Genomic DNA, 26,896 nt, shown 5'->3' with positions numbered 1-26,896 from the left:
GAATTAAGGTTGTGGGGTTCGCCTATACCCGTCCCATCATAACGTCAATGCACCCTTTCAATAAAGAACTTGATGGTTCGCAACGACTGAACTTGTGTTCAAATGTATTGGAATACGTAAATATCCATGAAGATTATGCGAGAGATTGATAACACTGGTATAGTTTCGTGAATCATAATGAATCCCATTGAGGGATTAAAACCACCAGACTTGAACTCCTGCTAAAAGAACGAGAGAAAAACGAAAGACAGACGTGCCCAGACTCTTAAACAAAGGCGATAAGGTCATCGCCAATAAAGTGAGGGCCTTCTTCAACATCTGCCCTGTTCTTATTATTTGTGGGAACCTTGGAAGTCGTATCTTGACCAAGGTTCCCGCCAGTATGTGTCAGGCTCTCTTCTGAAGAACTAGCCCTGAGATGAAACATCTCATCAGCTGCCCACTTTTGAAGACGTAGGAGGGTCATTGGGTCTGATGGGCTCCCGAGCCGAGCTCTCATCAAAAAGTGCTGGAACTGGCGTGTCCCGCACCACTTCTCAAAGGCATCGCGTTTAGCTGCCGCGATGGCGATAAGGGCCTCTTCGGCAATGACCTTGCCGTTGGCAAGGTACTTCATGTCTTGCTTTGATAAAGTCATTGTTATTTGTTTATAAAGGTGGTGTCTTGTTCTGGTAGTGGTAGGTGATACGTGGGATAGATGTATATGTGGGATGGGTGTATATGTGGGATGGTGTATATGTGGAAGTGTATATGTGGAATGGGTGTATATGAACAGAAAAGGCTCGGGAGGCGGAGTTTGGAGAATGGTAAGAAGGAAGAAGAAGGGATGGGGAATAGTGGGAAGAGAGGGAGTTATATAAGAATCAGAAACTGGCGTAAGGGCAGGGTTTTAAAAGAGGCTTCAGCCACCAGGGCACAAGTCTCAACTGTAGATAGAAGACACTGCCATAGGATGACTCAGAATGTAAAGTATAATGCATTTATCCAATATAATTGTAGTTGAATAACGCTGTAAAATTCTATTTGAGTATTTGACCGACTAATCTGAGAGATGATTCCAACTGCTGAATGTCTAAGACTCTATCTATGCGTTTAGAAATTACTTGTCTACTGAAGTGGTCGGCGGCGACGAACTCGTTTGACAGACTTGAGATCCTGGAGAAGAGACTCGAGACTTTGTAGCTGAAGGTTGAAATCTTTTGTGTCATTATTTGCGGACTGATGGAGCTATCAATGGCCACTCCTGATTCCAACCTTCAAGGTCAATGAAACTGGGAAATATCCTCCCACTGCCCTAGGATGGTAAGAAACTTTAGACTCAAATACTATGACACGATGAGTCATGGCGAAACTATGCGATATGATTCTTTCCAGAAGCTTCAGTTTAGCGCAGATTTAAAGAAAAGAACTTTCTAGAGCTGACGATTCATGACCCATAGTGACATGGTGTGCCTAAAAGTTAAGCCTTGGGAACCTTCTAGAAGGTCAACGAGAGATATAAGGTTCATCTCATCCCATGACTGACTGGAAATCTGAGGCTTATTTTACTTGATCACTCAAAATTAATGTCTTCTCTATCAGTTCTAGGTATCTAGTCGATGACAAGAACTAGGAAATAACAGATTGGCTGTGTTAGATCGTTATAGATGACATCCAAACACTCTCACACCCCCTGCCTATTAGACTTCACTCTTTAGGGGCCTTGCGGGGTTTAAGTTCATTGAAAACAATAAACTTCAATAAAATGCCATCTAGAAATGTGAGTGTTTTGTGTATGCTCGTGAACGAATCATCAGCCTTAGCATGAAGCTGATAATAGTGAACTATAGAACTGAGAGTTATCTCTGGGGACATTTCTTGGAACATTTATTTTTGCGTCAAGACAGAAACCCGAACCGATGTAACAGAACAGAGGGAGAAGGGAGGCCTAGAGCTTCCTCATATATTTTAAAGTGTCCGGCCTACACACAAAACATATAATAAGTATACAGAACCTTAAGAGAAACCATATCGAGGTATACGACTTGACATATCAGTCCAACACTTTTGCATTTCCCCGTAAATTCTGATTCTGTAAAATATTTTTACGCAATTTCTATAACACAAGTTCCATCCTTCGGTCAAGATGCGGCCCCGCGTAACACGAGCACAACTGGATACCATGGTATGAGTCCCCCAAGCTCCTTAGACATAATATCTAATTCCAGACTTATAGAATCGTAATTTCTACATACCGAGCCCATGGATTCTCGGCGACGCAGAATTATTGAGTCTATACCATTTCAACCCAAGCAAAGCCTGCCTCGACAAGCTCGATGAAATAGGCTTGCGTAAGTTCTATGCTTTGGTTCAACGCGACCCATCATTCTACAAGTTCATGAAAGAGGTTGTGGGGATCCGACCTGGTACTCCAATAATGCTCGAGTATTGGCTCATGAAGAATATGGTTGCAGAAGTACGCGAGAAGGTCTACGGTGTAAGTTCATTTATGTCATTCTTGAGTGGAAGAGACTAGAATGCTAATGATAGGAAATAGGAACCGAAATCGGATATAGGGAATCTCACTACCGAGGATATGCTTGAGCTCTCGACCAGGAAGGTGACGGATACTCACCTTGCAAAGCTCGAAAGTATGGACGACGAGGACTTCTCTGTGTATATGGAAGACACGAACTTTAACAAGTTCTTATCCCAAGTCTTGAGGATCAGGCCAGGGTTCCCTCATCATCGTGTGATGGGCGCAGTCAAGCTTTGGGCCCGACAGGTAAGTCGAATGCCCAAGATCAACGAAAGGTACTGACTCTCAACGTTAGGTCGCGGATGGATTTCTGAGGGTCTAATAGAGAGGGGGGCTCACTTCTCGCTAAATCAAGACCCCAAAACAGACGAATGGATTTAGATTCCGTGAAATATTAATGAGGATTGAGTGCTGTTGTATCGCATCAAGGTTGGAGATTGTGTTGACGAGCCAATCCAGCTTGATACAATCATGGTATATTGTAGGTAGAAGTCTGTGATCTGCCAAGGATGAAAATGGTGCTGCTATGCGGAAAGGAGCTGTCGTGCGACCAAAGACCTACGTGTGCCATGGCATCGGATACCCGTCGTCTCGCCTTCTTAGAAGTGAATCCAGAATCTTGGTCTGTGTCTAAGCTTGCGAGATCTTGCATGTCACCAAATTCACTACAAGTATGAGGCGAAGTTTGCAATAGTTCCTGCTTCTAGCAAGGAACAGTAAATTATGTAGAGATAACTATGTACATGTAGTAATGAAGAATAGAGCAACCAAATCCCATCTAATTATGCCCCTTAAACACACTGGAAGTAGTACTCGTTGTGCTCAACGCACTTGTAGGGCTTCTCACACTCAGTAGGTCCCTTGTAGTTCTTACCACCACACTGGTAGTAGTGCTTGACAACACCGCCGGAGCCAGTTCCAACGGGATAAGCGGGGGCAGTGCCTGTGGGAGCGGGAACTTGAGGAGCAGCTGTCTCGGTGTTCCACTTGTAGGTGTAGGCTGAGCTGCTGCGGATGACGGGGACGCGAGCAGTGGACTCGACGGCAGCGACGGTGGGCTCGAACTCGCCATCTTCTTCGTCACAGTCGCCGGTGGGAACGGGGGCTTGAGTGGGGACGGGAGCCTCTGTCTCGGCGCAGTCATCATCGGAGTCATCGTCGACGGGAGCCTTGGTGGGGTAAACCTGAGTTCCGTTGGTGGGGATAGCATAGGTAGGGAAAGGGGCTTCGGTTTCGGCACAGTCGTCATCATTATCATCAGTCTCAGTAGCAAGAGCAGTACGAGTCTGCTCGGTCTGAGGAGCGGTGGTGTTCATGTAGTTCGTGGTGCCAGGGACAGTGTAGACAGGCTTGGTCTTGGTCTCAAGGGTGGTAGCAGGGGCAGTAGTCTCAACGGGGGCAGCGGAGCTAGCGGTAGGGGCTCCAGTGGCAGCGGCGGCGAGAAGGCTGGAGACGCTGGTCCAGGCGGGCTTCTTCTCGTAGTCATCGGTGTAAAGAAGAGCCTCGCCGTTACCCTCGAAGACACCAGGGATCCAGCTGTACTTGTCGGTGATACCCCAGACGGTTACACCAACACAGCCCTTGGTGTCGAGACAGGCGCCAACAACATCGGCGTACTCATCACCCTGTGTCTTGAGCTGAGCGGCGGTAGCGGGAACAGACTCGTGGCGGATGTCAAGCTCAGTGATGGCGACCTCAACGTTGAGATCAGTGAAGCGCTTGAAAGTGGCAGCGAGCTCAGAGCGAGAGGGAGTCTCGCCGACGATCAGATGGCCCTGGAAACCAACACCGTCGATAGGAGCGCCCTCCTTCTGGAGAAGCTTGACAAGCTCGACGGCCTTGTCAGTCTTGGCACCGTTCTGCTCAAGGTTGTAGTCGTTGTAGTACCTAAACGGTCAGACACATCTATAGCATGAGAAGAGGGATACTTACAGCTTGGCAGCAGGATCGGCCTTGCGGGCAGCCTTGAAGGAGATGCCAAGGAAGTCAGTTCCCAGAGTGCGGGAGAAGACACTGTCTCGCCACTCAGCGTTGTCATCGATAGCCTCGTTGACCACGTCCCAAGCGTAGCAGTCACCCTTGTAGTGCTCAACAACGTTGGCAATGTGAGCCTCGATAACCTCAGTGAGCTCCTCAGCAGAGAAAGCACCATCAGAAACTATATCCATTAGCACATCACCCCAACCCAAACATGTAGTATCACTCACCCCACTTAGGAAGCTGGCTGTGCCAAGTCAAAGCATGGCATCTCAAAATCTGACCATTCTTCTTCGCAAGATCCGGAACAACATCAGCAGTCGTATAAACGAAATCACCCTGCTTGGGCTCAACAGTCTCCCACTTCTGTCCGTTCTCAGGAACGAGCTGTCCAAACTCCTCAACGTCGTCAGCTAGCTTGCTGTAGGGCGCATCGCTGAGATATCCGTTATCGACAGCTGAGCCGAAGTACTTGAGTCCAGCGGCCTGCGCCAGGCTGTGAAGCTGGGCCGAGACAGGGCTCGAGGCCAAAAGTCCAAGGAGTGTAGTCTTGTGCATTTTTGTTGGGAAAAGGAATGTGTATAGTAGGTTGAAAAAAGGCAAACAAATGAGTGTATTTTGCTTTTTCTTGAACTACTGAAAGAAGGGAAAAAAGAAGGAAGGAATGTTAATAAACGACTCGCGTTTGTTAATAAAGAAGAAGCGAGTATAGATGCGGGACCCGAGGTCATGATATATATCCATTCGCTAGCTTAACCACGTAGACAGACCGACCTCCAGCTTAGCCGCTGCAATATCATTAAAGCCCATGTAGATCGTCCCATCTGCATACGAGAGCCTTGTGTCCTTTAACCTTACGGTAAAATATCTTCCGTCAGTCATTTGTGGTGTAAGTCCCCTGGCACGTCCCGCTTCGTCTCAGGTCTGTGACAGGGATGCATATTTTGTCGGGCCAGGGACCGAAACTAGCAATGGAGATAGCGTATCGTGACAAGAGATCGACCCAGGTTGTGCTGATTACCCGGGTAAATTGGCATTGGGTGTTCGGCAATGTCAAACTTGTTGGTTCCTTGCATATTGCCCTGCTGTTGACCAATTAATTATCCATGAAAGGAGGGATCCAGGAACAGAGTATTAGTTCAGGAACAGGGCGGATAAAATCTGAGGATGGCGGTTAAATATGCAGATGATCACCAGCACAGACACAATCGTTTGGGTACCATTCTTATCTTTATTCCAGCGTCTTCTTGATCTTTGGTGTACATCGTAGATAGATAAACTGTGATGTGAATGACTGGAACAAGCAAAAGGCTCAGCTTCTTGTGTTGTACCACGATATGCCGACAAGATAAGATGATCCTGATCCACTCTTTGATGTTTCAGATACCCGGCGCTAGAAGCCGTTGGTGATAGCTTATTTTTCGTCTCATCTCAACGTGATGATGGGGTTATCGGTGGGGTATTCAATGGCACGTCTATGATTTCGCTTAATGACCTTGGCTATTACAGCACGGCTGGGGAGTGAATCTGTCAAGTATCATATCATTAACTCCGGCTAAATCTCAGCTAACTGATCAGTCTACACGATCAAGCCTTGTACAGTACCTCTTTCGTACAAGTACTCCATCAAGTGGACATTTAAAACTGGCTGTCTGCCCTGCCAAGAGTCGCTGTAATCTCGAGTTCTTCAAAACCTTTGTTCCATACGGATAAAGTCACCTTAATCTTCTGCCCTGACTCGGTACATATAAGCAAAGGATACCTGGTCTTGTTAGCAATCATATAGTAAGCATCATCCAACTTGCGGGCGAATTTCTCGGTCCCCATACTCCGTACAGCCTGTCCCTTGGTTCTCCTTTCTATGTAAGTACCGTTGTAGGATGAAGAGACTGTCTGCTTCTATCCACTGTCTACCTGTCAACAAGGTAGCAGAAGTGTCGATACCGTGTTTATTAGGCTTTCCACTTCTCGTATGAGACTCGTTCGACTCATAATAGAGAAGGGATAATGTTGACCTGAAATCGTGCACGACAAGACCTGGGAGTTTTGCAATGAACACAACTAAAAAAAGCTTGATTGTCGACTATTGGCCTTCTCTATAGAGTCTCTCTGGCATTTAAAAAGAGTCTATTGGCATTCGTGTGTTGATATCAGCTCGACATATCCGGCTTCGATCATAATTATACTCCAAAAGCATGCATATGGCGGCTTACACCAAGTCCATAGCCATTTTGCTAAGATCAATTAGTTAAACCACTATAACGTAGCTCATTGCCACTTCAGTAAACTGAGAAGACGCTATGAATTATTGAAATAAATAAGAGATCGACATGATTTTGGACCATGTTCTAAAATCTTACCGTGTTTGAAGAATGTTTGCCGAATCTTATCGGTTGCAGCTTGAACCTACCCTATTGGTTTACGCGCGTTTAGTCAGCCATGTTAACTTCCTCATGTGAGATGCGCCGCTTTCATCATGCCTCTCATCCCGTTCAGCATAACATCTCAAACACATACATCATCTCTCATCCGCCGTCATTCGAGATTACAGGGCTCCAAGTTAATGCTTAAAAAATGGTGCTCAAGACTACTTTGCTCGCAGCCAAACCTCCCTCTGATCCGCCATCACCTCCGAACAAGCCGACCATCTCATTACATCACGGAGAGGCAGAATGGACAGCTGTTTATCCCATTATCGAGAGACTGTACATGAAAGATCGGAGAAAGCTTCGACATATCATGCAGATCATGGAGGAGAAGCATAATTTCAAGGCATCGTGAGATCACCCACCTGTCTGACATATCGCAAGCTCATACCGGAACCAGAGTTCAGATGTATAAGAGACGCTTCACAAAATGGGGGTTCTATAAATCAAAACCAAGAAATGTGAAGAACACTTGCAAGAACAACATGCCGACTCCAAGAAATACACCAGAGACTCAAAAGTGGCCAGACGCTGCGCTGTGCCATAGCCAGTCCCTCGTTCTCTCCCCAAGCCCAGATCCTTTGGAGACAAGCAGTCTTGAGTTTCTCACAAGTATACACGACTGGAGTAATTCATTCTATGAATCTCTCTATATCGATGGATTACACGCACAAAACATCCATTCCTCACCGCGAACTGCCAAAATCAACCGTTACGATCCCGAGGGCTTGAGTTTCGCCTTTCGGACCATCGTTGAGCTCATTCAACGCGGAAAAGGCGTTCTAGCAGGCCGCTTGACCCGAAAAGCCTTTCTAGACATCGAGAATATGCTACAGGTCGAGGCACCGCTGTTCATCTGGAATGTTTTGGAAATCATGTATCACATGGTTCGTCTTGGTCAGACACAGCTTCTTGGCATGCTTCTTATGCAACTAGTCGAGCTGGCGAGTAATACCCATGAGATGCAGTATCCGGTCATCAAGATGCTGAAGAGCTTGCAAAGAGCGGTGTATCTTTGGGAGAAGCATGCGACACTTGAGAAAATGCACCTTCTTGAGCAGGCTTGGGGTTTGAATGCTGATATAATATTCAGCAACTACGACTCGAGACTGTTGGCCATGTACTACCGCCTAGTCTGGGAATCCTCCTGTATCAAGCTTGGCGAGGATCAACTGGATGGTCTTGATAAATGGTTCTCAGCCGTGAAAAGCAAGATTCCGCACGAGGATTCCTATTTCCGACAGGCTGTTCTATTCACCGATCCCAACTCGACAGAGGATGCTGAACCGCCGAGAGACTACGAGATCACAAAAGCGCTTTGCGTCTCGGCAATACAGCATCGCTGCACAATGACCTTTGGAGAGTCAAACATGGCAAGCCTCGTGCGTTTGGGTCTACTCAAGAGTCGTGTTCTTGACGAGATTGACGAACAATCAAGCGATGAGATACCGCAGTCCCACACGCGGTTTCAAGCAAGGGTTATGGCCTATTTGATGAAGGTGCTTATGGACGTTGATAGAGAACTCGGGTTGGATGTCAATGTGGCGGACAGAATGCGGAACAAGATCGCGTTGCGCGAGTTTGGCTACTCGAGCACTTCGCCGCAGGTTATACATGATATGTGGCAGCTAGAAGCCTTTCTGCAAAAAGAAGGACATGTAGCTGAAGCGGAAAAGATAAGGAAGGAGACATATAAGAGGCTGGAGGAGTATGTGGACCAGGTGCCTGTAGACGAGGTCTAGCATGCGCATGGTTGACAGGCACAGAAGCAATATGGTAGCTAAATGTGATGAGATATTGAGACGATTTACCCAAAACGCCACGAGTCTATGCTCTATAAAATGCCTTCCTATGCAACATCAACATGCCTTACAAATACAGTCACCTCATGAATCACGGCCCAGTCGCTCTTCGTCATCTTGAGTTAGTTCATATGCGGGCCGGAAACCTTGCCCATTTTGACCCTGCTTCTTCAGATGGGGGTTCGGATGTGTATCCTTTATACCGCCTAGACTCGTGTAGCCTTGGTCGTATAGAGGACAGTACTCAATGCCGAGGTGTCGGATAAACTGGACATGTTAGTTCATTCGGCGCATGACGGTAGTGGGGACTTACAGCCCAGATTTGAACTGTAAGAAAGTGAGTTAGCAATTATTCAGTGTAAACTTGCAAAGTAGAGCCCAGGGCCATGGAGAGGGTCGTACCATAATGCCAGTCAATAACAGGATGTATTCTCATAAACGACGGCCAGCCAGCGTCCGTCGGATCAAAGAACGTCAGGTTCTCACCATGGGGATCCGTTCTTCTCGTTCCCACAAAGACAGCCTTGATACTCGGTCGTTCCTCAAGATATATCTCCAGCCCCTTCTTCATCGGTAGCACGTAGCGCGCAACCTCAAGGCCGTATTCTTCGCTGGACGTCTCGACGAATGTGTCGACTTCGGGAAAGGGATGCGCCGCGACGATGTATACGCATTGGAGCTTTTCGGGGGGTGTGAGTTCGGAAGTGCCGTTGGTGGTGTCGGATGTAGAATAGTAGTGTCGGCCCATGCGAGCGAGGAGGATGATCAGAAGAACGAGGCCTGGGATGATTAGTATCTGTCGCTGATACATGCAAGACCGTAAAAAGGACTTTGATAAAGCCCCAGGCCCTCGTTATGCGACTTACAGTCCTTTCCGCCATTATATGATAACGATATTTGTTCCGGTCTGATTCCGTCAGCCCTTATCCGACCTTCCCATCCGACAGACGCACCGATATTTCTGCAACGCTTCATCGACGACCTCTATCGACTTGCGGACCTGATCCTGTACATCGCGCAATGTCTGTGTCTCAGCCTCCTCAGCAATGAACGCTTCGACCTTTTGCTGCAGCTCGAGACACTTGTCGCGCAAGGAGCGGGGTGGCGGGGTCGATATCATGATGGCTCTCGATGCCTCGGATGTAAAGGAACTGGCGTTTCGAGTATTATTTTATGAGGGATCCTAAACCGAGGATCTAGTTTAGAAAGAGAGTAATAGAGAGGAATTGATTTCGAGAAATTGTATGTGTTGCGACGAAGCGAAAGTTAATGGCTCCGGTTTCGCCGTGTACTTGAGCGATGGAGGGGAGGTACGTACGTAAAGAGGGTGCTGCTGGACTGCCGAGCAGCTTCCATGCGATCACGTGGGGTGCTGTTCTGCGGTTCGGGTGCCGCATCACGTGCATCACTTACAAGAGCTGGTAACTTAGTGGTGAACACATTTATCTCGGAACATAACAAGAGTCACTATTTTGAAGCAAAAGATATATTATGAGAGAAGTGGAAGTATAGTTATGAATCATTATTTAATTCTATGTTTGAACCATCGTCATCCCCCCATAAAAAGCCCAAGACCGTAGTAACTCCGAAAACATCATCAGACTCAAACGACAACCTGTCCAGTCTCTACCTAAATGTTGTGAACCACCTCAAATGACCAAAGTCCATAAGTTTCAATGAATCAATCACCGGATCCATTGCCAAGTCATGAACTTGATACGAGGCATGCCATTCCGCTGCCACCTCCACTCCTTCGTCAGCCACAGTTCAACCAAGTCTTCCGGGTAGATTCCAGCGTCCTTCATGTCCTGAGCACTGATCTCGTAGAATATGCGGCCGCGAGCCCTGAAGACTTCTTTACCTGGCCGTGGTTGAGTTCTCAGGAAGGCGGGCATCTCTACGTGGCTCCACTTGTAACGAACTAGTTGAGCTGGCCGCACGCAGAAATATAGTGTTTTGATATCAGGAAATGCGGCTTTCACGTATGCCAGATACGGAGAATGGTCGTTGAAATTAAGATTTTTGTCGACCGGTATAGCTACACTTTGGATGCCTCTTAGACCGTCGAACATCAGGGACATCCAAAGCGGCAAGTAATTTCTGGCGCCTTGGATCCCACTTACACGGTCACTACTGTGACACCATCTCTCGACAATGACCAGGTCGCTGGCTGCATCGATGTTAATGCTACTTAATTTCTTCTTCCTCAGAGCATTGTCATGCGAGTTGTCGAGTATCATGCGGGCAGGGACTTGCGGCCGATAAAAGTTCCAGCAGCGGGTGATCTCTTGGTATGATGCACGGCAAACTCGCATCAGGTCATAATCACCTTTTGGGTTTGAAGCCGGCGGAGGAGGAAACCAACCAAGATTTGCTGGGATAGAGTGTACCATTTCTAGTGTTCGAGGGTTGTCGGGCAATTTCCTGACATCCACGAAGTAGGCCCGTGGAGCATCAACACATATAGCATAAGCCCAGATCAAGTTTTGGATTTCCTGAGGCAATTGACCGAATCTATGAAATGCTGCCTTGGGTTCATTGTCAGAGTCATTGCCAGTGTTGGGACTCTGTCGTTTGAAGAGTTTCTTGACGAGCTGAAACATTTTGTGTTGTATCTGCTTGTATCTGATTAGCTTTAGGACCTGGAAGAGTCGTTGGTTATCGCAGTTATAGTTTGGAGTATCTCAGTATTCTTATACACTTTTCTCTTCGACGAACACACTATTGACAACGTGCTGTCGACGGAAACTCAACTGTTCGGTAAGGTTCTCTGGGTGTCAACGGGCAGGCATTCTGGCGAACAGTGCAGTGTGCTTATAACATCTCGTATCTGTGCTTTGTATTGTAGGTTTGGAAGCGAGTAGAACAATTGATAGCATAGAAATCTCAGGAAACTTTCGAACGGACTGCTCTTCCGTCATGTGGATACTGACCATATCCTTGTGAACGGAAAAGGTGTCTAGACTTGATTCTTGAACATCGGTAATTGGAAGGAATTTGTACAAAGAAATTAGGGAGACCTTGTAGGTTATACTTAGAAACTGTCGTAGAGTGCCACATATAAAATTATCGGGGCTTTCTGAGACTAATCAACATAACAGCTCCGGTTTGAGATCACGTTTCTCTTCAATAAACCATTGTTCATCCTCACCCCACATTTAGCAGGCCAGCCCTCCGTTCATCTAGATACAAAATTGCTCCTGGAATATTCGTGGTGCATGACTGTACTCAACTCGGTTCTTGTTGTCCGCCATCAGCGGTTGTGGTATTTCCTGGTGTATTAAGGATCGAGGTTAGATACTGCATGGCAGCACTTCGCTTCCTTCGTGGTGTAACCTCTAGCATTGAAGGAGCACTCTGCTGCAGAATTTATCGTGCAATGTCGTAGACTGTCTGGATCGATGCGATAGAGGGCAAAAGTCATGAAAGTCGGTCGATACAAAGGCCTCAGTTACCCCAAAGAACTTTTCGGAGCTGGTGAAAGAATCGCATCAGATATGAGATTGGGCTTGATGGAAAGACCTCGCCCCTTCTTACTCAAATCATCCAGATTCTAGGTATGGCCATTATATTCTCACAAGTAAAATAAATATTTTGAGGAGGCGTTGAACACGGTGAAGCCTTGCGTCAGAAGTGACACTTCGCCGTGAAAATCGCTTTCTTCATTGAGAATGCTTTTTGGCTTGCAAATCTTTCTCCTCGTCTCCGTCTCCGCCTGTGTCGACATCCGACACTTCAGTGTACTTGATTCTTGAGACGAGTGAGCCGTAGATACTGAACATGCAGTAAAGTGGCCGTATCCTCATGAACAGAACACCAGGATTACTCGAACACAACAGGAACTGAAGAAGACAACGAAGAAACACCCTCACTTTGACTACGCTTCAGAGAGCATACGATTTGTAACGTCATATACAGTTTAACTTCTGGTTCCAAAAGGCTTTGTATTGTGTAAAGCTGTGTATAGCAGTCGACTCAAAATCGCCATGACATGCATATTCCAATGCTTGTTTTGCTGCGGATCTTCTTCCGAGGCGCAAAGCGTTCATCTATTGGCAACATTTCGACTTGGATAGAGTACTTGGAACAGCACTATTGTCAAATTCCTGGGAATTGGCGTTCTTCAATTATCCCCTGGCTCTTTGACTTTTGCGTACAGTTCGCTGACGTAGTTCACATACCGATAGTATTGGCCTGGTGAGTCGTCCTTAGATGGACTATACGGAAAGTGTGGAGCCTGGGGAAAGATCTCCATCATCCCACCAGGCCATTTTACTGTGATTTGATGGCCATCCTTTCGAGAGATCCTAGACTGACTCGTGAGAATATGCCTTTCGTAGATCAACAGGCTTGCACTGGGGTTGGCGCAATACTGAGTTCACGAAAGACATCAGCCGGGTCCCATAGGGCAGGCACGCTGAAAAGGAATAAAACCCTGGTCTCTTCGAAATGGTAGAATGCGCTCAAGGTCGTTGCCAAGAGGCAAGTTCTCTCTCTGTGCGACAGAAGAAGGTTTTTGGACTTGTCCTGGGATTTTCAATATTGCCATGAAGGAGGCAAGCTTCAGCTTTCTTCCACACCAATGGCGGCTCATCCGAGGCTGTTGAAGAGACGGCTGCCTAAACGTCGTGTGAATCCAGATCTTTAGGCATTGAGGGGATCGATGTGAGGAGTTTAGTCAGGCTGACCCACGAAATTGTCTTATCCTGTGTGATCTCGGAGACATAAGGAGATCGTGTCGTTGGCTTCCCAAAGCTCCCTTTTGGGTTGGGAAAGTCTTCTGCTTGTCTGGTGTAGAGACTAAGAAGGCAAAACTATTATTTCAGGCTTCTTGTATTTGAAAGGCTCGAGAGTGTTGACTCGACGTCAGATACAAAAGAATCGCTGCTCTCGGCGTTGTAGTAAACGCCCGTTGATATAAAAAAGGTTCATTGTCTGGTAAGTTGATAGATGTGTATTTTGTGGTGGAAAAGAACGACTTTCTGAGCGAGTTACTCGGCTGGCGAGAGTTATGCGGCTTCAGGAAGATATGTGAATGTGAGGCACTTTGCAATTGGGTTCCATATCGATGGAAAACAGAACGTATCTCAGCTCTCTCAAAGCCTCTGGCACGCGTCTTGAAGCATGGGTTCATGACAGGTGTGGGAGCTTGTTGAAATCGTCCCGCAGCTCTTGATCAGTGTACTTGACATATAAGCTTGATGATGTTGGAATTCGGAGCTCCTGGTCATACAAGCCTCCCCCATGTCGTATCCTTGCCCAGCGGCGCCGGAAGACAGATTCGGTCGCCCAAGTTCATGCGTCAGACTCGTGTGTGGCAAGAGACTCATGCCACCAGAATTGCCTGGTCTTCCTATGACCAGGTGCAGCATGTCCCGAGAGTCTTGACACGTATTGCAGATGTAGCAGCAACCTCAGTCACGAGACTAATCTTGAGCTAGATGAGTATATAAAATGAACTTTGCCATGGCACGTAGATGAGGCTGACTGGCTTCTTGCAATCGACTTGGAAATGGCCGGGTGATAACATGTTGGTAATCTTCTCGTTGGAAGTTCTTGCCTCACCAAGTTACCTTTAAATCGCTTCCTCCAGCATCGGATGCTCTTGCTGCATTGTTGTGAACGTTGAATGAGGCAACGAGAAGCGCTCATGTTGCCGGGGGATCTAGACATGACCAAATGAAATGTGGCGGTGATGTTGTGGAAAGTGCCCGCAATACCTGTCCTGTAGTAGACACATTTCTCAGGTTGAACCACTTAACGAATGCAAACTCTGTAATCTCTTGTGATCCTATAAGGATTTTCCGCAGATATCCGTATGGAAACTTGGCTGTCGTTGCGAGTCAAGTCGACATTTTCCTTGTTCTTGTCGTGCAGAACTTCAACCAGCGAAAAGTCAACTCTCCCCCAACAAAATGGTAAAAAGCGCAGTCAGTTTTGACGACAGTGTATCCTTTATATGATCTGAGAAGTGACAAGTAGGGCTCATTGGCGAAGGGTGTCAGTACAAGGTCATCAAGATGACATGGTGGTGGGCGTATACGGGTAGTCATTAAGAACACCCGCGTCAACATTATTGCCGACAGGTGAGCTCCCGACGACATCATTTCTTTCCATTCGCTGTCGAGCAAAGCAGATTGCAATGACTGCTGCCTGGTGATCCCAGACGCCAATACTCAACATGTTTTTGGATCTGTTTGGATCTGGATCTGGGTATTTGAAATAAGAAACTCTCCTTCTCAAATGCAGTTTCGCTGTTGCCATGAAAAATAGAACAAGTATATATCTTTCTGGAATTCTGATACTCCGTTGTATCAGAACCTTGTTGCTTCTTCTTTTCGAAGAAACGAGTCGTCTGAGCTTGTGACTGAATAGGAGCTCATATGGCTCTCAAGGTCGCTTCATGTTGACAGACCCTGGGTAAAAGGCAAGGGTTCAAGGGCACCGAGCTTTGAGCTCCCATCGAAGAGTGCTATCTATCCCCCGACAGACCGATCAACAGTCAAAGGGCTCATTACATCGGGTTTCTTTCTACCTAGCCATGATTGGTTAAATCTTGGCAAAAATGGCGGTTGTATTGAGGATGGTAGATGAAGGTCAAGCTTCAATCTAGGTAGCAAGGTGTTCTCTTGTAATGAGCTAGAAGGACGATAGTTGATAGCCGTTAGAGCGTTTCTCCTAGTACCTATTTGTGCGTAGCTGACGTAGTCTTGGTGACCACCATAGTCTCCGAAGGGTTCAGTAAGTCGTCCTTGGCTTCGGCGATGCCCGATAGCGCAACAGATTTGGAACTTTCTTGTGTAGAGCTACAAGTTCTTTGTGATTCTCAAACTCAGCGCTTTACCGTTCAAAAAGCATGAGGGGTGGATTGGGGCGAGCTTGACACTGATATTAGGATAGACTTTATCTTCCTCCTTGTCTTCTTCCTCATCTTCCTCTATTATCTGCTGGAGGGTGAAGGATAATCGGAGCGTTGAGACCAACACCAAGATTTCATTATTTGCTCACAATCTCTGAGACCTTCTGTTGCACTACTACAGCAGAGGTCAATCCAAGGCGTGGTTAGGTTATCGAGACCTTGTCCAACAGCACTTAGGGACTGTAGATGAAATACTAGATCGGTATATGCCATATTGGCGGCGGAAGAGACGTGTATCTTGGTCAGATTGCAAGGCAATGGTGAAGCACTAGATCTCAAAGGCTGGAGAAAGCTATCTCATGTCAATTTTGTTGACTGTTGAGTGGAAAACCTGGCTAACCAGGTAGATCTGGCTCACAAGTCTTCTAAACTCGTTACCCGGCAGAAAGGATATCTTCAAGAGTAGGCACCACTGAGAGTACCAGGTAGATTGAGCTTGTCTGGGCGGCACATAATTTCAGGGCTTGTTCGAGCTTGTACTTGTGAACGTCTCTCCCACATTTGCCACCAGCTCGCTTGAGCGATTCGAGAGACTACCCGGACAAATTGCTAGAGTATTGTATGGCTGGGGTGCAAAGAGCCACCCCTTGTGCAGAAGCACCACAGAACCTATTTTTCGTTGTGATCACATTCTTGGAAAAAGACCCGTTCCGTGTCGTTGTCGATAGGAGCAAATGCCACCTCTAGAAATGACTGTTTACTCCAGCGCATCTCCAAATTCGTCGCATGTCTTATCTTCTTGCGACTTGTCTGCCTCTTCGCCGAATGAGAGGAATTCGATGACTCCCCACCGTGTGTATGCATATCCTTCTAACCACACAGCAAGTCGCCAACTGAAACGGGCCATATCGATCTGCAAGCTCAGATGCAGTTCTGAGTCGTTATGATCTTTGATGGCGTGAAAGAACCTTTGCTTTGATCGATATCAACTGCATACTCGACCAATCGTGTTTTGAACCAACAATTCTGGTGGACTACTAGGTTAATGTACTGATAGTGGGGGAAAAGCCTCGCCTGGTTGTTCATCTTGAGGCTCTGGTGTCGGGAGACCAGCCTCACTGATAATAGGCTCGGAAGTAAGCCACACTTATCTATGTATAGAAATGGAAGTGGCCAACACCCATACGGCTAGGTCGCTGTAATGTATATTGCAATGGATGTTGCAATCGCGGAGTTAATAGTATGATCTGGGTCCTTCAATACCCCTCCCAGGGGGCCGAGATCCTTGTTGTGCATGCTAGGCATGTGTACTCCAGCGCGTAATAAGAAGTCAAGCTTATTTCTGTTGCCAAGTCGAGCTTCTGATGAAGAGGGATATTGGCAGTCCGACCGATCGGGCACCGGTATAGTTTTTGATCGCTGCCTTGGCTGGGTCAGTGAAGAGAAAAGACTCCCTTCGCCTTCGTCGTCATCAGCAGTGAGATCAATAACTGTTGTCTCATCACCCTTAAACTCCCTCACCACATCCTCCAGCAACACAGGCCCTATCTCACCAGAATGAATATCAAAGCGCCCTGGGAGGTTTGGATGAAAAGTACCTCGGCCTCTTCGAAAGTTTTCCTCCCAGCAAAGCTGGTGTGAACCGCTTGGTGCTAAGTTCGCCATACAAAGACGTCAAGAAGTCTTTATTGATCCTTTTCACTTCAGCCCTGCCAGCTTCAGCTGGTTGACGGGCAGGCAGCCGATATTACTTCACTCCTTGAAGATTTCAACGTGTGCCTCATCGTCATCGTCGACCTTGAGGCTCGACGTATATGGTTGATGGCGGCGAAAGTGTGATCGGGATGAGTAGTTGAAGGTTATATCTGAATAGGATGATAATGGGGTCGAGTAAATAAGAGATGAAATAGATATCGAGATGATGTATCGTAGGGTCGTGAACTTGTTGAAGGCCAAGATGTAGATGCTGTAATATAGCTCCGACTTGCAGTCGACCTGGCACCTAATGCACCTGAAATACACGCCTGAGACAGATATTTGTCAGGCGTGTGCATTGACCAAAATTTCGTCCTCAGCCTTCTCCAGGGGGTTTCCGAATTCATGTTTGTCGAGAGGATCTCTCGTGCTGGGAATTGTCAAACTCACTACCCACTCTCCCCCTTTCCATCTTTTCAACCTCTCTCGACGTCGCCTCACTCCCCACGGCCGCTCTCCTTTATATGATTAATGTGTCTCCAAGAGCCATCGCATTCATGCTCAAGCTGATCTTCAATTTCATCACGAGATTCTGTGTAGATAAGTTCGTCAGTACGGAGCTTGTTGCGGAATCACAGTACGTTGGAGTCTCCATTGCTCTTAAACCGGATCTCTTAGCCCAAGACTGACAAGATATAAGATATGTCTTGCGGTATTCATCCCTTGTCTCTCCGATCTTCTTCCGACATGCTTCCTTAAGCATAGGATTGTCTTGTAGCATGGGGCTCTCACACCGCAAAAGGCGGCATAGAGTTTATACTGACTTGGGAGTATAGGAGATATTTATGGGTTGTGCTACTAGTTGTGTGGCTGTGAACCTTGACATATCTTAGGGATAGTGCCTAGCGTTTCAAACAACATGCCACTGCCGGTCTTGTCGGGCACAGCTGAGTGTCTTCCTGGTGTTAAGTGAAGTAATCTCCCGTCCCAAGAAACTCTCCAATGCCGGCAATCGAGGCTTTCCACAACTTGATATCGATATTCCTGTCATCTGTCTCCGACTCATCCAAATTAGATCTCAGACCGTCGAGACTGTTGTCCCTTAAGTCTTGTTGACTTAAGAGGTATTGTAGGAAAGGTGGAGTGATCGAGAGATCTAGGTGATAGTGATGGTATTGAGAATAAGGATAGGACGTTGTTCGAGGTTCTCAACTTTGTATTGAAGCTTGTCGTGTAGTCATTTGGGTAGACTCAATCCAGCGCTTCACATCATGTTCTGACTTGAAATGGTTTTGAACAACGGTTGTATCCTAATGGTATACATAGCTTCTAGCGCCACGTAAACAAAAATGCCCCATTTGTTGAGTTCGTCGGGGATCGATTGCGCCTTGTCGGCATACTTGGCTGTTCCCCGTTATCTCTCACTTGATCTTGGTAGAATAGGCGCTCGTCTTGGGGTTGATGTATGGAAAGATAATGTAGAGAAGGTCATGTTAAACATTAGCGGAAGGGGTGCCGATGTTGAGAATGATGGATGGAAGGTTGGCATCCAAGGTGTGGCTTTTCAGTCCTCAAGAAGTGGTACTTGAGTCCGTGTTTCGATGCCTTTTCGAGTATGCTTAGCCACGTGTTGCTTCTTGCATGTACTTGCCAAGAACAGATCGAGCGAAAAATAGATCGTGAACTTCAAAGCATTTTTGAAATGTTCTCCATGTCCACCTAAGGTACCTTGGGCATCCACAGCTGTCGCATGGCGTTGTAAAAGTGAGTAACTGGGCGCCAAGAGGAGATAGGGTCGTGATCTGCGTCCGTGTCCGCCGTCTGCGTGTGTATGATGCCGAGTGTAAGTGGAAATAATTTGAAAGAGTCGTAGTTTGATGATTCAACGAACAGAAGCATTAAACCCTGTTCTGTTTGTTCTCAAGAACACTCCATAGCATACCACCCAGATTGGATGGGCACTGCCAGAGAGCAACCCGCCGAAACCAATTGCATGGGCGATTGCCTCTTCTGGAGTTCATATTATGCATATGCCACTCGGAAGACATATGTATCGACACCAAGTGTAGTTACCTTACTGCTGTCCTGATGATAGTGACGACACATTGTGAGAAGGAGACACATGGTCCTTTAAATGCTCTTCACCAAGCGAGCCTCTGCTGCATAGTCGGTGCATGATCCCAAGAAATCTTTTGTTCGTCTGTTTCTTTTGCCTCCTCGTCTTATCGCATTCTCAACTCGTTGGGAAATTAACCAAGGTGACTCTTCATGCTGCTCTGCCTGTTCCGAAGTTCTTAAAAGAAAGTACCATCCCAAATGGCGAGAACTGCGTAGAGGGGGAAAGACCAGCCTGAGGCCCCGACACTGCTGGAGCGTCAATTGGCCATTGAGAGTGAGTTTTCCGTATACAGACGCGAAGAGATCGGCTTGCGGAAATGCTGTATTCCCATGTCCATGTAGACCCTGGTTTGTCAAGGCCACGAAACACTCTTCTACTCCTGTTACTCCTCTATCGCTTCTCTCAGTGCCATCGCCTCTCTCTCCAAATCCTTGATCATGGGGAGCACATGGCCTCTCAATGTTTAGGCCATCGTTCCTCTCTCGGAATGCGAGCGTTTAGTGTCTTCACGAAGCCATCAATGACTTTGTTTGCGAGCGCAACTTTCTTGTCACGAAAGTCTTGTAGATAAGAATCATTTTGTCCACATGAGAGCCGGAAAATGGGGATGAAAATGGCCACCGCGGCTAGCAAATGCCATCTTTTCATGGATGAATAGGCTTTCTTCCTCGGCTCGTCACTTCTTGTTGCCTCCGTCTTTACGGCCGTCTCGGTAGATGCTGTTCAAGTTCTCCAACTTCTCGTAGCAGTTCCTCTAGTTGCGACTCCAGCACTCGTGATTGTAAGGTCTTCTTGCAGTCATGCATCCATTCGTGGCACTGGTTTGCCACGCTCGATATATAGATGGCCGCACGGGCTTAGCATTTGTCGCCATAGGTCCTTTACTGTCAGGAAATGGGTCTGGACAGCCTTTGGGGTTTCATTTTTTGAGCCCAGTTTCCATAGATCCGTGGGTACACTGCACATCACCTCACCAGCTCCCAGGCTGAAATGCAGCAGTAAAGCCCCGTTTAATCTGAAATCGCTCCCTTTAACGGTTCTATTGTCTGGTACCTTGGCTATGTCGCTGATAACCTTGCCACTGACCGAAAAGACTGGTCCGTCCCAGATGCAAGACAGACTTGCAGCTAGCATAAACAGATCAGGCTGCAATGTTCTCGTACTCTGGGCCATTGGCGGTATCGAGATCGATGATTGTACCTTCGGAGCTGGCCATCGGTTGAGAAGGCCTTCGAGAAAGGTATTCTTCCACGGCAGATCACATTTGATAGTCCTTTGGGAGATAATTTGTTGGAGGCTATATGCCGTTTGGGGTTTCCCCCAGGAAGCTCTTCATGAATCTGATGCGCGGTTTTGATAGCTGTACGGGAGAAGGCTGCCATGAAATAATAGGCTAGGTATGGAAGATTGGCAGTAAGCAAGAGGCATGGTCCGTTAGGATTGTTGACAACTGTAAAGTGGGAATTTAACGTAGGATGTTGGGCCGCTTTTTACCTGTAGTTGCGGTTTCAGCTTATATATAACCGCCGAGCATGATATATTTCGTTTTTTCATTAGCGAAGGTGAGAGTGATGGATGTTGGTCGCCGAAATCTCTCGTAGATTAGTGCATAGCCCCTCCTCCGAGACCGTAAAATGTGCAGGACCACGGTTGAACATCTGAATAGCCGACAGAACAAGCATTATATGGCTGTCTGTGTCATCTTCTTCGGATCTCGTCGTGTTTTCGTCATTGATTCGTCCTCCCTTGCGGATAGCTTTGTGGAAACCTCTGTTTTTATATTGAGCACTTCATCACGCCCATTGCAGAATTCATTCCCTAGTTCTCGTATAGATTCGTGAATCGTCAAGACCTTGGTAGATGAATTGCCAATTGTCGATGAGCCGGGCCATTTTTGAGACAAGGGATAAAACTCGTAGCCGACGACCTGATCGTTTCGGCCCATTGCCGGAACTAGGATTGCCTTAACAGACCCATTCATGACAGTAGCTTATGTCGTCCGTCTCAGTTCGTCTCGAATATCAATTTGAGATCAAACTGCAGTTAGTCATCTACCACATGAGCAACGATAGAGTCTACCCTTATTTTCTCTTTTGCTTCTTTCAAAGCGAGATAGTAGCCACGGATACGTCCGATAATGCTGGGAAATTCTTCTCCTCGATTACAGTTGCACCATCTGAGGATCTCTGCAATTCTCTTCATCATCTCGGTGATAACTACTTTTTCGTCTTTATGGTCGACTTGAGATAGAGGCACATTTGGTGACATCATCCGGGACGCTGGATCCCTCGCCAGACAGAGCTAATGCGAGTTTCCTCAGCTGTTGGTCGGGGAAAGCTGCCGGTCTTGAGACCTAGGGAACAGATTTCAAGATGTGGCTCGTATGAGTCGCTGTACAGCAATGGGTTGGCCCCAAGGTCATAGTTGATGGCTGCCTTGAATGCGCCAACATGTGGGTTGTTGGCTACGGATAGTATCAGCGGGCCCAATATGTCCCTGAGGCTGCTTGTGATGGGCTTCATGGAGCGTCTCTTGACTTATTTTTCTCTTTCAAGTCAAGAGGGACGATAGCATATCGAAGCTCAGCTTCTTTCTGGTGTGCTTCTTCTGTCGTGGTGTTCTCGGCGGCGGCGTTCCATTTGCTCCAGTTCGTGAGGCAGCGATCGACGCCTTTCCTCTATGATCTTTCGTTTGTGACAGAACTTCTTCCCAGTGCCTCCAATGTGATTTGTTCTGTCGGAGGATGTAATACCGAAAACGTTGCAGTTGGTGGGCTCGTCGGTCGAGAGAGCTTCTGCAGGTACAGGTCGCAGATTATGGATCCTGGCGACAAGGGATTCATTTTGGTTTTGCCTGAGGAACGATGACAAGATCACATACGGCAGATTCCTTTAAGCTTGTCGACCGATGAAGCTTCTCTCCCCGGAAGACCTCATCCATCCACTCAATCTTGACCGATAGTTGCTCTCCCACTAAGTTCCAAGTTCCAAGTAGCTTAACGATGCTTTTTGACCTCGACCTCAGCTGTCTTCAAATGTCCCTTTAGCTTAGCCTGCTAATATCACAGTCTTTTCTCTAAGGGCTGACGTTTATCTTCTTCAGGGACAAAGTTAGGTGCATCATTTGTTCTCCCTCACCCAGCGGGGAGTCTCACAGAAACAAGTGGCGAGGTCTAGCCGCTAGAGGTGTATTTTGTAGGGATGATACCAGTCTGCTGAAGACAACATTCTAGTGTCCTTGGCTAATAGTGTTAGCATCTTGGTCTGTAGTATGACTAGTCTTCTCGAAACTCTCTGGTGCAAGCCATTTGACCCTACAGGAGGGATCGCTCCTGTCGTCGGCCCCGGTGAAGAAGACGAGGAAGATTTGATGGAGTGAAAAGAAAACCAATATCGGTCTTGGTAGCCTGGACCTTGACCAGCTCCAGGAACCCGTCGTCAAGAAAGGCCTCTCCAGTAGTGCTCGAAGTCATAGTTGTCGCTTTTAGAGCGCATTGCTGTTGTTGCGCAGGGGCACATGAGGTAAAGGTTCGCTTGATTGAGTCACACCAGTTCGTGCATCCTGCCATGGGTTGGTTTCCTGAGGTATGCTCACTGTAGGTGCAGATCTTGGTGACGGCTAAGTGAGATGTCAGAATTGGATTTTCCGCGAGCTAACTGACTTACTAGGCGTGCAGATCATCATTCTCGATTTTGGGACATGCGTCGCTCCAGGTAGCCGCTCATTCATCCAGTCTATCTGGCGAAACAGATCAATCGTGAGAAAGAATTGGTGGATACTTGACAAAGTCGTGAAGGGGGCTGAAACGAGGTAGCCAGCGGAAGGTTCTATAGGTCCTGACCAAGCTGACCAAGATTGCCAGCACACTTTTGATGGTTGCGATTAAAATCGAGCGACGAGAACAATTATTAGCAAAGGGAATGAAGAGTTCAACGACGTTTTCGGAGAGGAGTTCATCAAAGTGCTGTTCGCAAGACTGGAGAGCCTCGAGCCAGTCGACATGTTCGCAGAGTTTGCTGGACATGCATGCGTCGCTGGGCAAGAATCGATCATCTGAGACCTTTGAAGTACATAGCTGCGGTGTCTATGGCAATGAAATCTAACGCTTCGCGTTCTTTTTTTGATATCCACTCATACATGCTTTGTCTTGGGATGGGTGTAGTGTGATTGGATGACCCAACACCGTCGAACTTTCTCTGGCCCCTCTGGCCTTGAGTAGGCAAGGCTGCCTGGGTACATTGCCCTGGCTTGGTGCTTAATTGTACAGAAAAATCACTTTTCTAATTTGAAATCAAGCTTTTGAGCATCGTCCATCTCGAAGTTCCGTTCAGGAATGAGCTGCCGATGGTTAGGCATGCAGTGCTGGGCCTCAGAATCTTGCTAATGACTATCAGCTTGTTGATCGGCTTGCACTGGCTCTTCCAGAGTACAGATAGTGCTGGGAGGTTGATTTATGCCCTACAGCGAAGTACGCTGTTGTCACTTGATCCGGTGCGTCAGTCTTCGAGGCACTGGGAGTTTTCTATGTATTTCTTGCCACAACTATGCCGAGCTTGGGGCTGACCGGCGTCAGAAGTGACCTGTTCCGACCCTTTTCGTGATAAGGGCATGGCAAGACTTGGCTCTGGTGCCAGGTAGGATATGTAGCGTTTTGCGCTGTCCGCAGTTGAAGAATCAGTAGTGCAGTAGGGATGACATGGTGAAATGTAAGCGATTTGGTAATGAGAGGAGCCAATATAATAGTTCCAGGCCCGAATTCGTTGAATTTTCGCCTCTGGTCAGTTGGGCGCATGTGGGCGCTGACAGTCTCTCCAAGAATGAGGTCAAGATGATCCTCAAGGACTTCGTAGAGGGATTGGTCGTCCTGCCCAGCACCTTTGCCCTGAAGGTCGAGGACTCCCTCTCTTGGAGTTTTCTGCAGCACAAGGGACCACCTCGAGCGTCGCCACTCTGGCCTCTGCAGCTCGCATCTGGATTTCGGCAGTGCTTAGAATGTCCAGTGCTTCTTTCCACTGTCAGGCACATTCAAAATATTCCTGTTCCGCGTGAATTTGTTCTTGAAGTGTCCATTCTGGTCTGGGAGATTGGGCTGATGTAGACTACTTCTCTCAGCTGAGAACTGCATTGTCTAGTTCTTCCACGTTGATCCAGCCATCTTCGTCACCCTCTTCGTCGAGGTTGTCAGCCTTATGAAGCATGGCCCTCAGTGAAATACTGTGTTTGAGTATAGCTAGAAACAATGGAACGTTCCCGTTGAAGTGGGTGGCCAGGTTATAGTTCAGTGGCAGCCCTGGACGCCGCATCAGCTTGATGTACCCGAAACAGTCACTCAGATGGTTGGTGGCATGGTACCCGACGCCAGGTATAAGTCGTCGAATTTGATTCCCTCATCCGATTCCAGCTTGGCGTGCATTTCGGCGCAGGACGTGTGGCTCCTCCTGCATCCAAATGCAGTGTATATCCACAAATCATCTGCGTCTTCGTCCAAGGCGAGGCGGGCGGCGTCGAAGTCCAACTGCAACGTCGACCGGCGAGTAGGGCAGATATCTTTCGATGGCAGCGGAGACAAGAATGTCTCCGAGCCCGTGGCATGTTACGAAGGAGTGGGCTCGGACAGAAAGATTGGATGCTCATAAAGTTGACGATCGTGACGGTCACTTCATATGTTTGGACATGTCTTTGAAAGCACAGGGCTCGGAGCCAAAGCCTTTTGGTAGGGCCGGCAACGTCTACCTCCCACTGCCGGAGGAGACTCTTCGTCTTGGGCAGAAACAGTCTCGCCATGGTTTCATTTGCCAGCGTCGGGTCTACGACCTGTGCTTTGGTGTGGTGTAAATTTTATACAAGATATACTCCTGGAATCCTTACCCGCAGGCTTTTCCCATGCCCCTGGTACGAGATTGGTTTACATTCTCGAGGAATAGTATAAGCACCTCTGGAATTCCTGTCCTGGTTTCAATAAATCTCATCTCGCGAACGAGATTCATCGTCCCCATTGGAGGCAATTGATGATGGTGACGGCGATAGGAGGTCGCAATGCGTATGTGTCCTGTCGAAAGACTCTGGCTCGAGATAACAGTGGGTGATATAGACTTGGCGGTCTGGGGCTGGTGATTCACCTTCTTGTCCGTTTCGTTGGTGACACTATCTGGGCATGCTTGGTGGATTCTTCCAGGTGAAGTGCGATGCTGCCTTGGAAATGTTGAGTTGCTTATGTTCGTAGACTCAATTGAAAGGTAAATCTCAGCGAGTATCGGGTAATTCGTTAAACGCTGTCAGAAGAGCAGGTTCTTGCTCCACGTATAAACTCTCTACCGATCGTCGAAGAGATTGCTTTATCAGGTATGCCTGGTGCTGACTTTGGATCGCATAGATCTAGATTGACTGAAACCAAAGTATAGCCCTGTAAGAAAAAGTTAATGGAAGTGGCATCATGGTTACAAATTGTATCTTACCAGGCATTGTCGAGTTGGGAGGGGTATGTCTTGCTCATATACTCCTGATTTTCCGACTGTATGATGGAAGGCTTCGTCAAAATACCAATCGTGCTAGAATCCAACAGCTGAAAGATTCCTTTGTTTGTTTGATTTCTCACATCGCTTTCTGCTTCTTTCCCTCTCTCTATCTCTATATTTAGAGATGATTGCTTAAGTTGGGGTTAACTTGGCATTGATGGTAAAAGGGGCTATGACCGTAATGTCGCGTCCTGTGATGATGTTTTTACCCAGGTGATAAATCGCATTTTCGTCGAGCTTTTCGTCGTTCGAGATCTTGAGTCTCGACTTTTCCCTCCGGTCCTTTTCCAAATCTCTGTGCGGCCCAGTGTCATCTTAGAAGAACCCCGACTTGTTGGATCATTCTATCCATGGAACTCCCCTTCTTCTATCGAGTGTGCTCTTGCTTTTTGGCCTCACTCTCTGTCTCTCTGACGCGCTGGCATGTTTCTGTGTTTGATCGTGTTCCTTTGCCCGAGTGCCATTTGGGTCGCTCGCTAAATTGTGTCGGTGTGCATACCATCATGCCAGATAGTAAGATTGCTACCTGGCATGATCGAGGCGAGGGCATGGTTCGCTCGATGATCCCGTTCATCAAGATAGACATTTTTTGCGTCTACGATTTCACGTAAACGTGTATCTACGACTTCTGGGTCGACCATAGAAGCAATGCCATCTGTGAGGGCGTGTGATTACCGACTCCAGATGTGATGCAAGGTCGTGTATAAGGAGGATATCTCCAAGGCAAAGATCTGCAGATGGCTGATAGCGCTATCGCATTGCCTAACTTTTCACTGGATAATCATGACCTAGTTCTCGTATGAGCACATCGACCTCTGTGAACAGAGTCTTTGATAACTACCCGCGCGTCAATCTCACCCCTCTCTGAGTTCTCAGTTGAAAGCTTTTGGATCCTTGCTTTGAACCGGTTGCCCAGAGGATAGGAAACAAAATCTCCCTGCTGGCTGACCGTCCAGTCCATGCCTAGGCTAGTTCGGTGAGTTGT

The 26,896-nt window shown here is 47.4% G+C and overlaps 7 protein-coding genes across 7 annotated transcripts; 2 read left to right on the top strand and 5 right to left on the bottom strand.

Annotated features, from left to right (window-relative positions):
* Positions 1–265: 265 nt before the first annotated feature.
* On the bottom strand, positions 266–637 carry FTJAE_5695 (uncharacterized protein; the record flags this gene model as incomplete). The annotated part of the gene is made up of 1 exon (XM_037352229.1): positions 266–637. The coding sequence occupies one exon, from the start codon at positions 635–637 to the stop codon at positions 266–268; it is 372 nt and encodes a 123-aa protein (XP_037207188.1).
* A 1,488-nt stretch (positions 638–2,125) lies between these two features.
* Positions 2,126–2,840, top strand: FTJAE_5694 (uncharacterized protein; the record flags this gene model as incomplete). The annotated part of the gene is made up of 4 exons (XM_037352228.1): positions 2,126–2,164; positions 2,216–2,476; positions 2,537–2,764; positions 2,814–2,840. The coding sequence occupies 4 exons, from the start codon at positions 2,126–2,128 to the stop codon at positions 2,838–2,840; spliced, it is 555 nt and encodes a 184-aa protein (XP_037207187.1).
* Positions 2,841–3,309: 469 nt separating this feature from the next.
* FTJAE_5693 (endo-1 4-beta-xylanase) lies at positions 3,310–5,053 on the bottom strand (the record flags this gene model as incomplete). Its single annotated transcript, XM_037352227.1, has 3 exons — positions 3,310–4,405; positions 4,451–4,676; positions 4,726–5,053. 3 exons carry the CDS (start codon positions 5,051–5,053, stop codon positions 3,310–3,312), a joined length of 1,650 nt encoding a protein of 549 aa, XP_037207186.1.
* A 2,353-nt stretch (positions 5,054–7,406) lies between these two features.
* Positions 7,407–8,663, top strand: FTJAE_5692 (uncharacterized protein; the record flags this gene model as incomplete). The annotated part of the gene is made up of 1 exon (XM_037352226.1): positions 7,407–8,663. One exon carries the CDS (start codon positions 7,407–7,409, stop codon positions 8,661–8,663), a length of 1,257 nt encoding a protein of 418 aa, XP_037207185.1.
* Positions 8,664–8,807: 144 nt separating this feature from the next.
* On the bottom strand, positions 8,808–9,843 carry FTJAE_5691 (FAD synthetase; the record flags this gene model as incomplete). Its single annotated transcript, XM_037352225.1, has 5 exons — positions 8,808–8,990; positions 9,037–9,050; positions 9,126–9,503; positions 9,590–9,630; positions 9,677–9,843. 5 exons carry the CDS (start codon positions 9,841–9,843, stop codon positions 8,808–8,810), a joined length of 783 nt encoding a protein of 260 aa, XP_037207184.1.
* A 565-nt stretch (positions 9,844–10,408) lies between these two features.
* FTJAE_5690 (uncharacterized protein) lies at positions 10,409–11,326 on the bottom strand (the record flags this gene model as incomplete). Its single annotated transcript, XM_037352224.1, has 1 exon — positions 10,409–11,326. One exon carries the CDS (start codon positions 11,324–11,326, stop codon positions 10,409–10,411), a length of 918 nt encoding a protein of 305 aa, XP_037207183.1.
* An 11,383-nt stretch (positions 11,327–22,709) lies between these two features.
* FTJAE_5689 (uncharacterized protein) lies at positions 22,710–25,889 on the bottom strand (the record flags this gene model as incomplete). The annotated part of the gene is made up of 6 exons (XM_037352222.1): positions 22,710–23,014; positions 23,062–23,196; positions 23,264–23,456; positions 23,961–24,366; positions 25,265–25,588; positions 25,852–25,889. 6 exons carry the CDS (start codon positions 25,887–25,889, stop codon positions 22,710–22,712), a joined length of 1,401 nt encoding a protein of 466 aa, XP_037207182.1.
* Positions 25,890–26,896: the final 1,007 nt, after the last annotated feature.

This window comes from Fusarium tjaetaba, assembly GCF_013396195.1.
Source record: "Fusarium tjaetaba strain NRRL 66243 chromosome Unknown NRRL66243_c0000109, whole genome shotgun sequence".
NCBI lineage: Eukaryota > Fungi > Ascomycota > Sordariomycetes > Hypocreales > Nectriaceae > Fusarium > Fusarium tjaetaba.
This window is presented reverse-complemented; position numbering and strand designations above follow the sequence as displayed.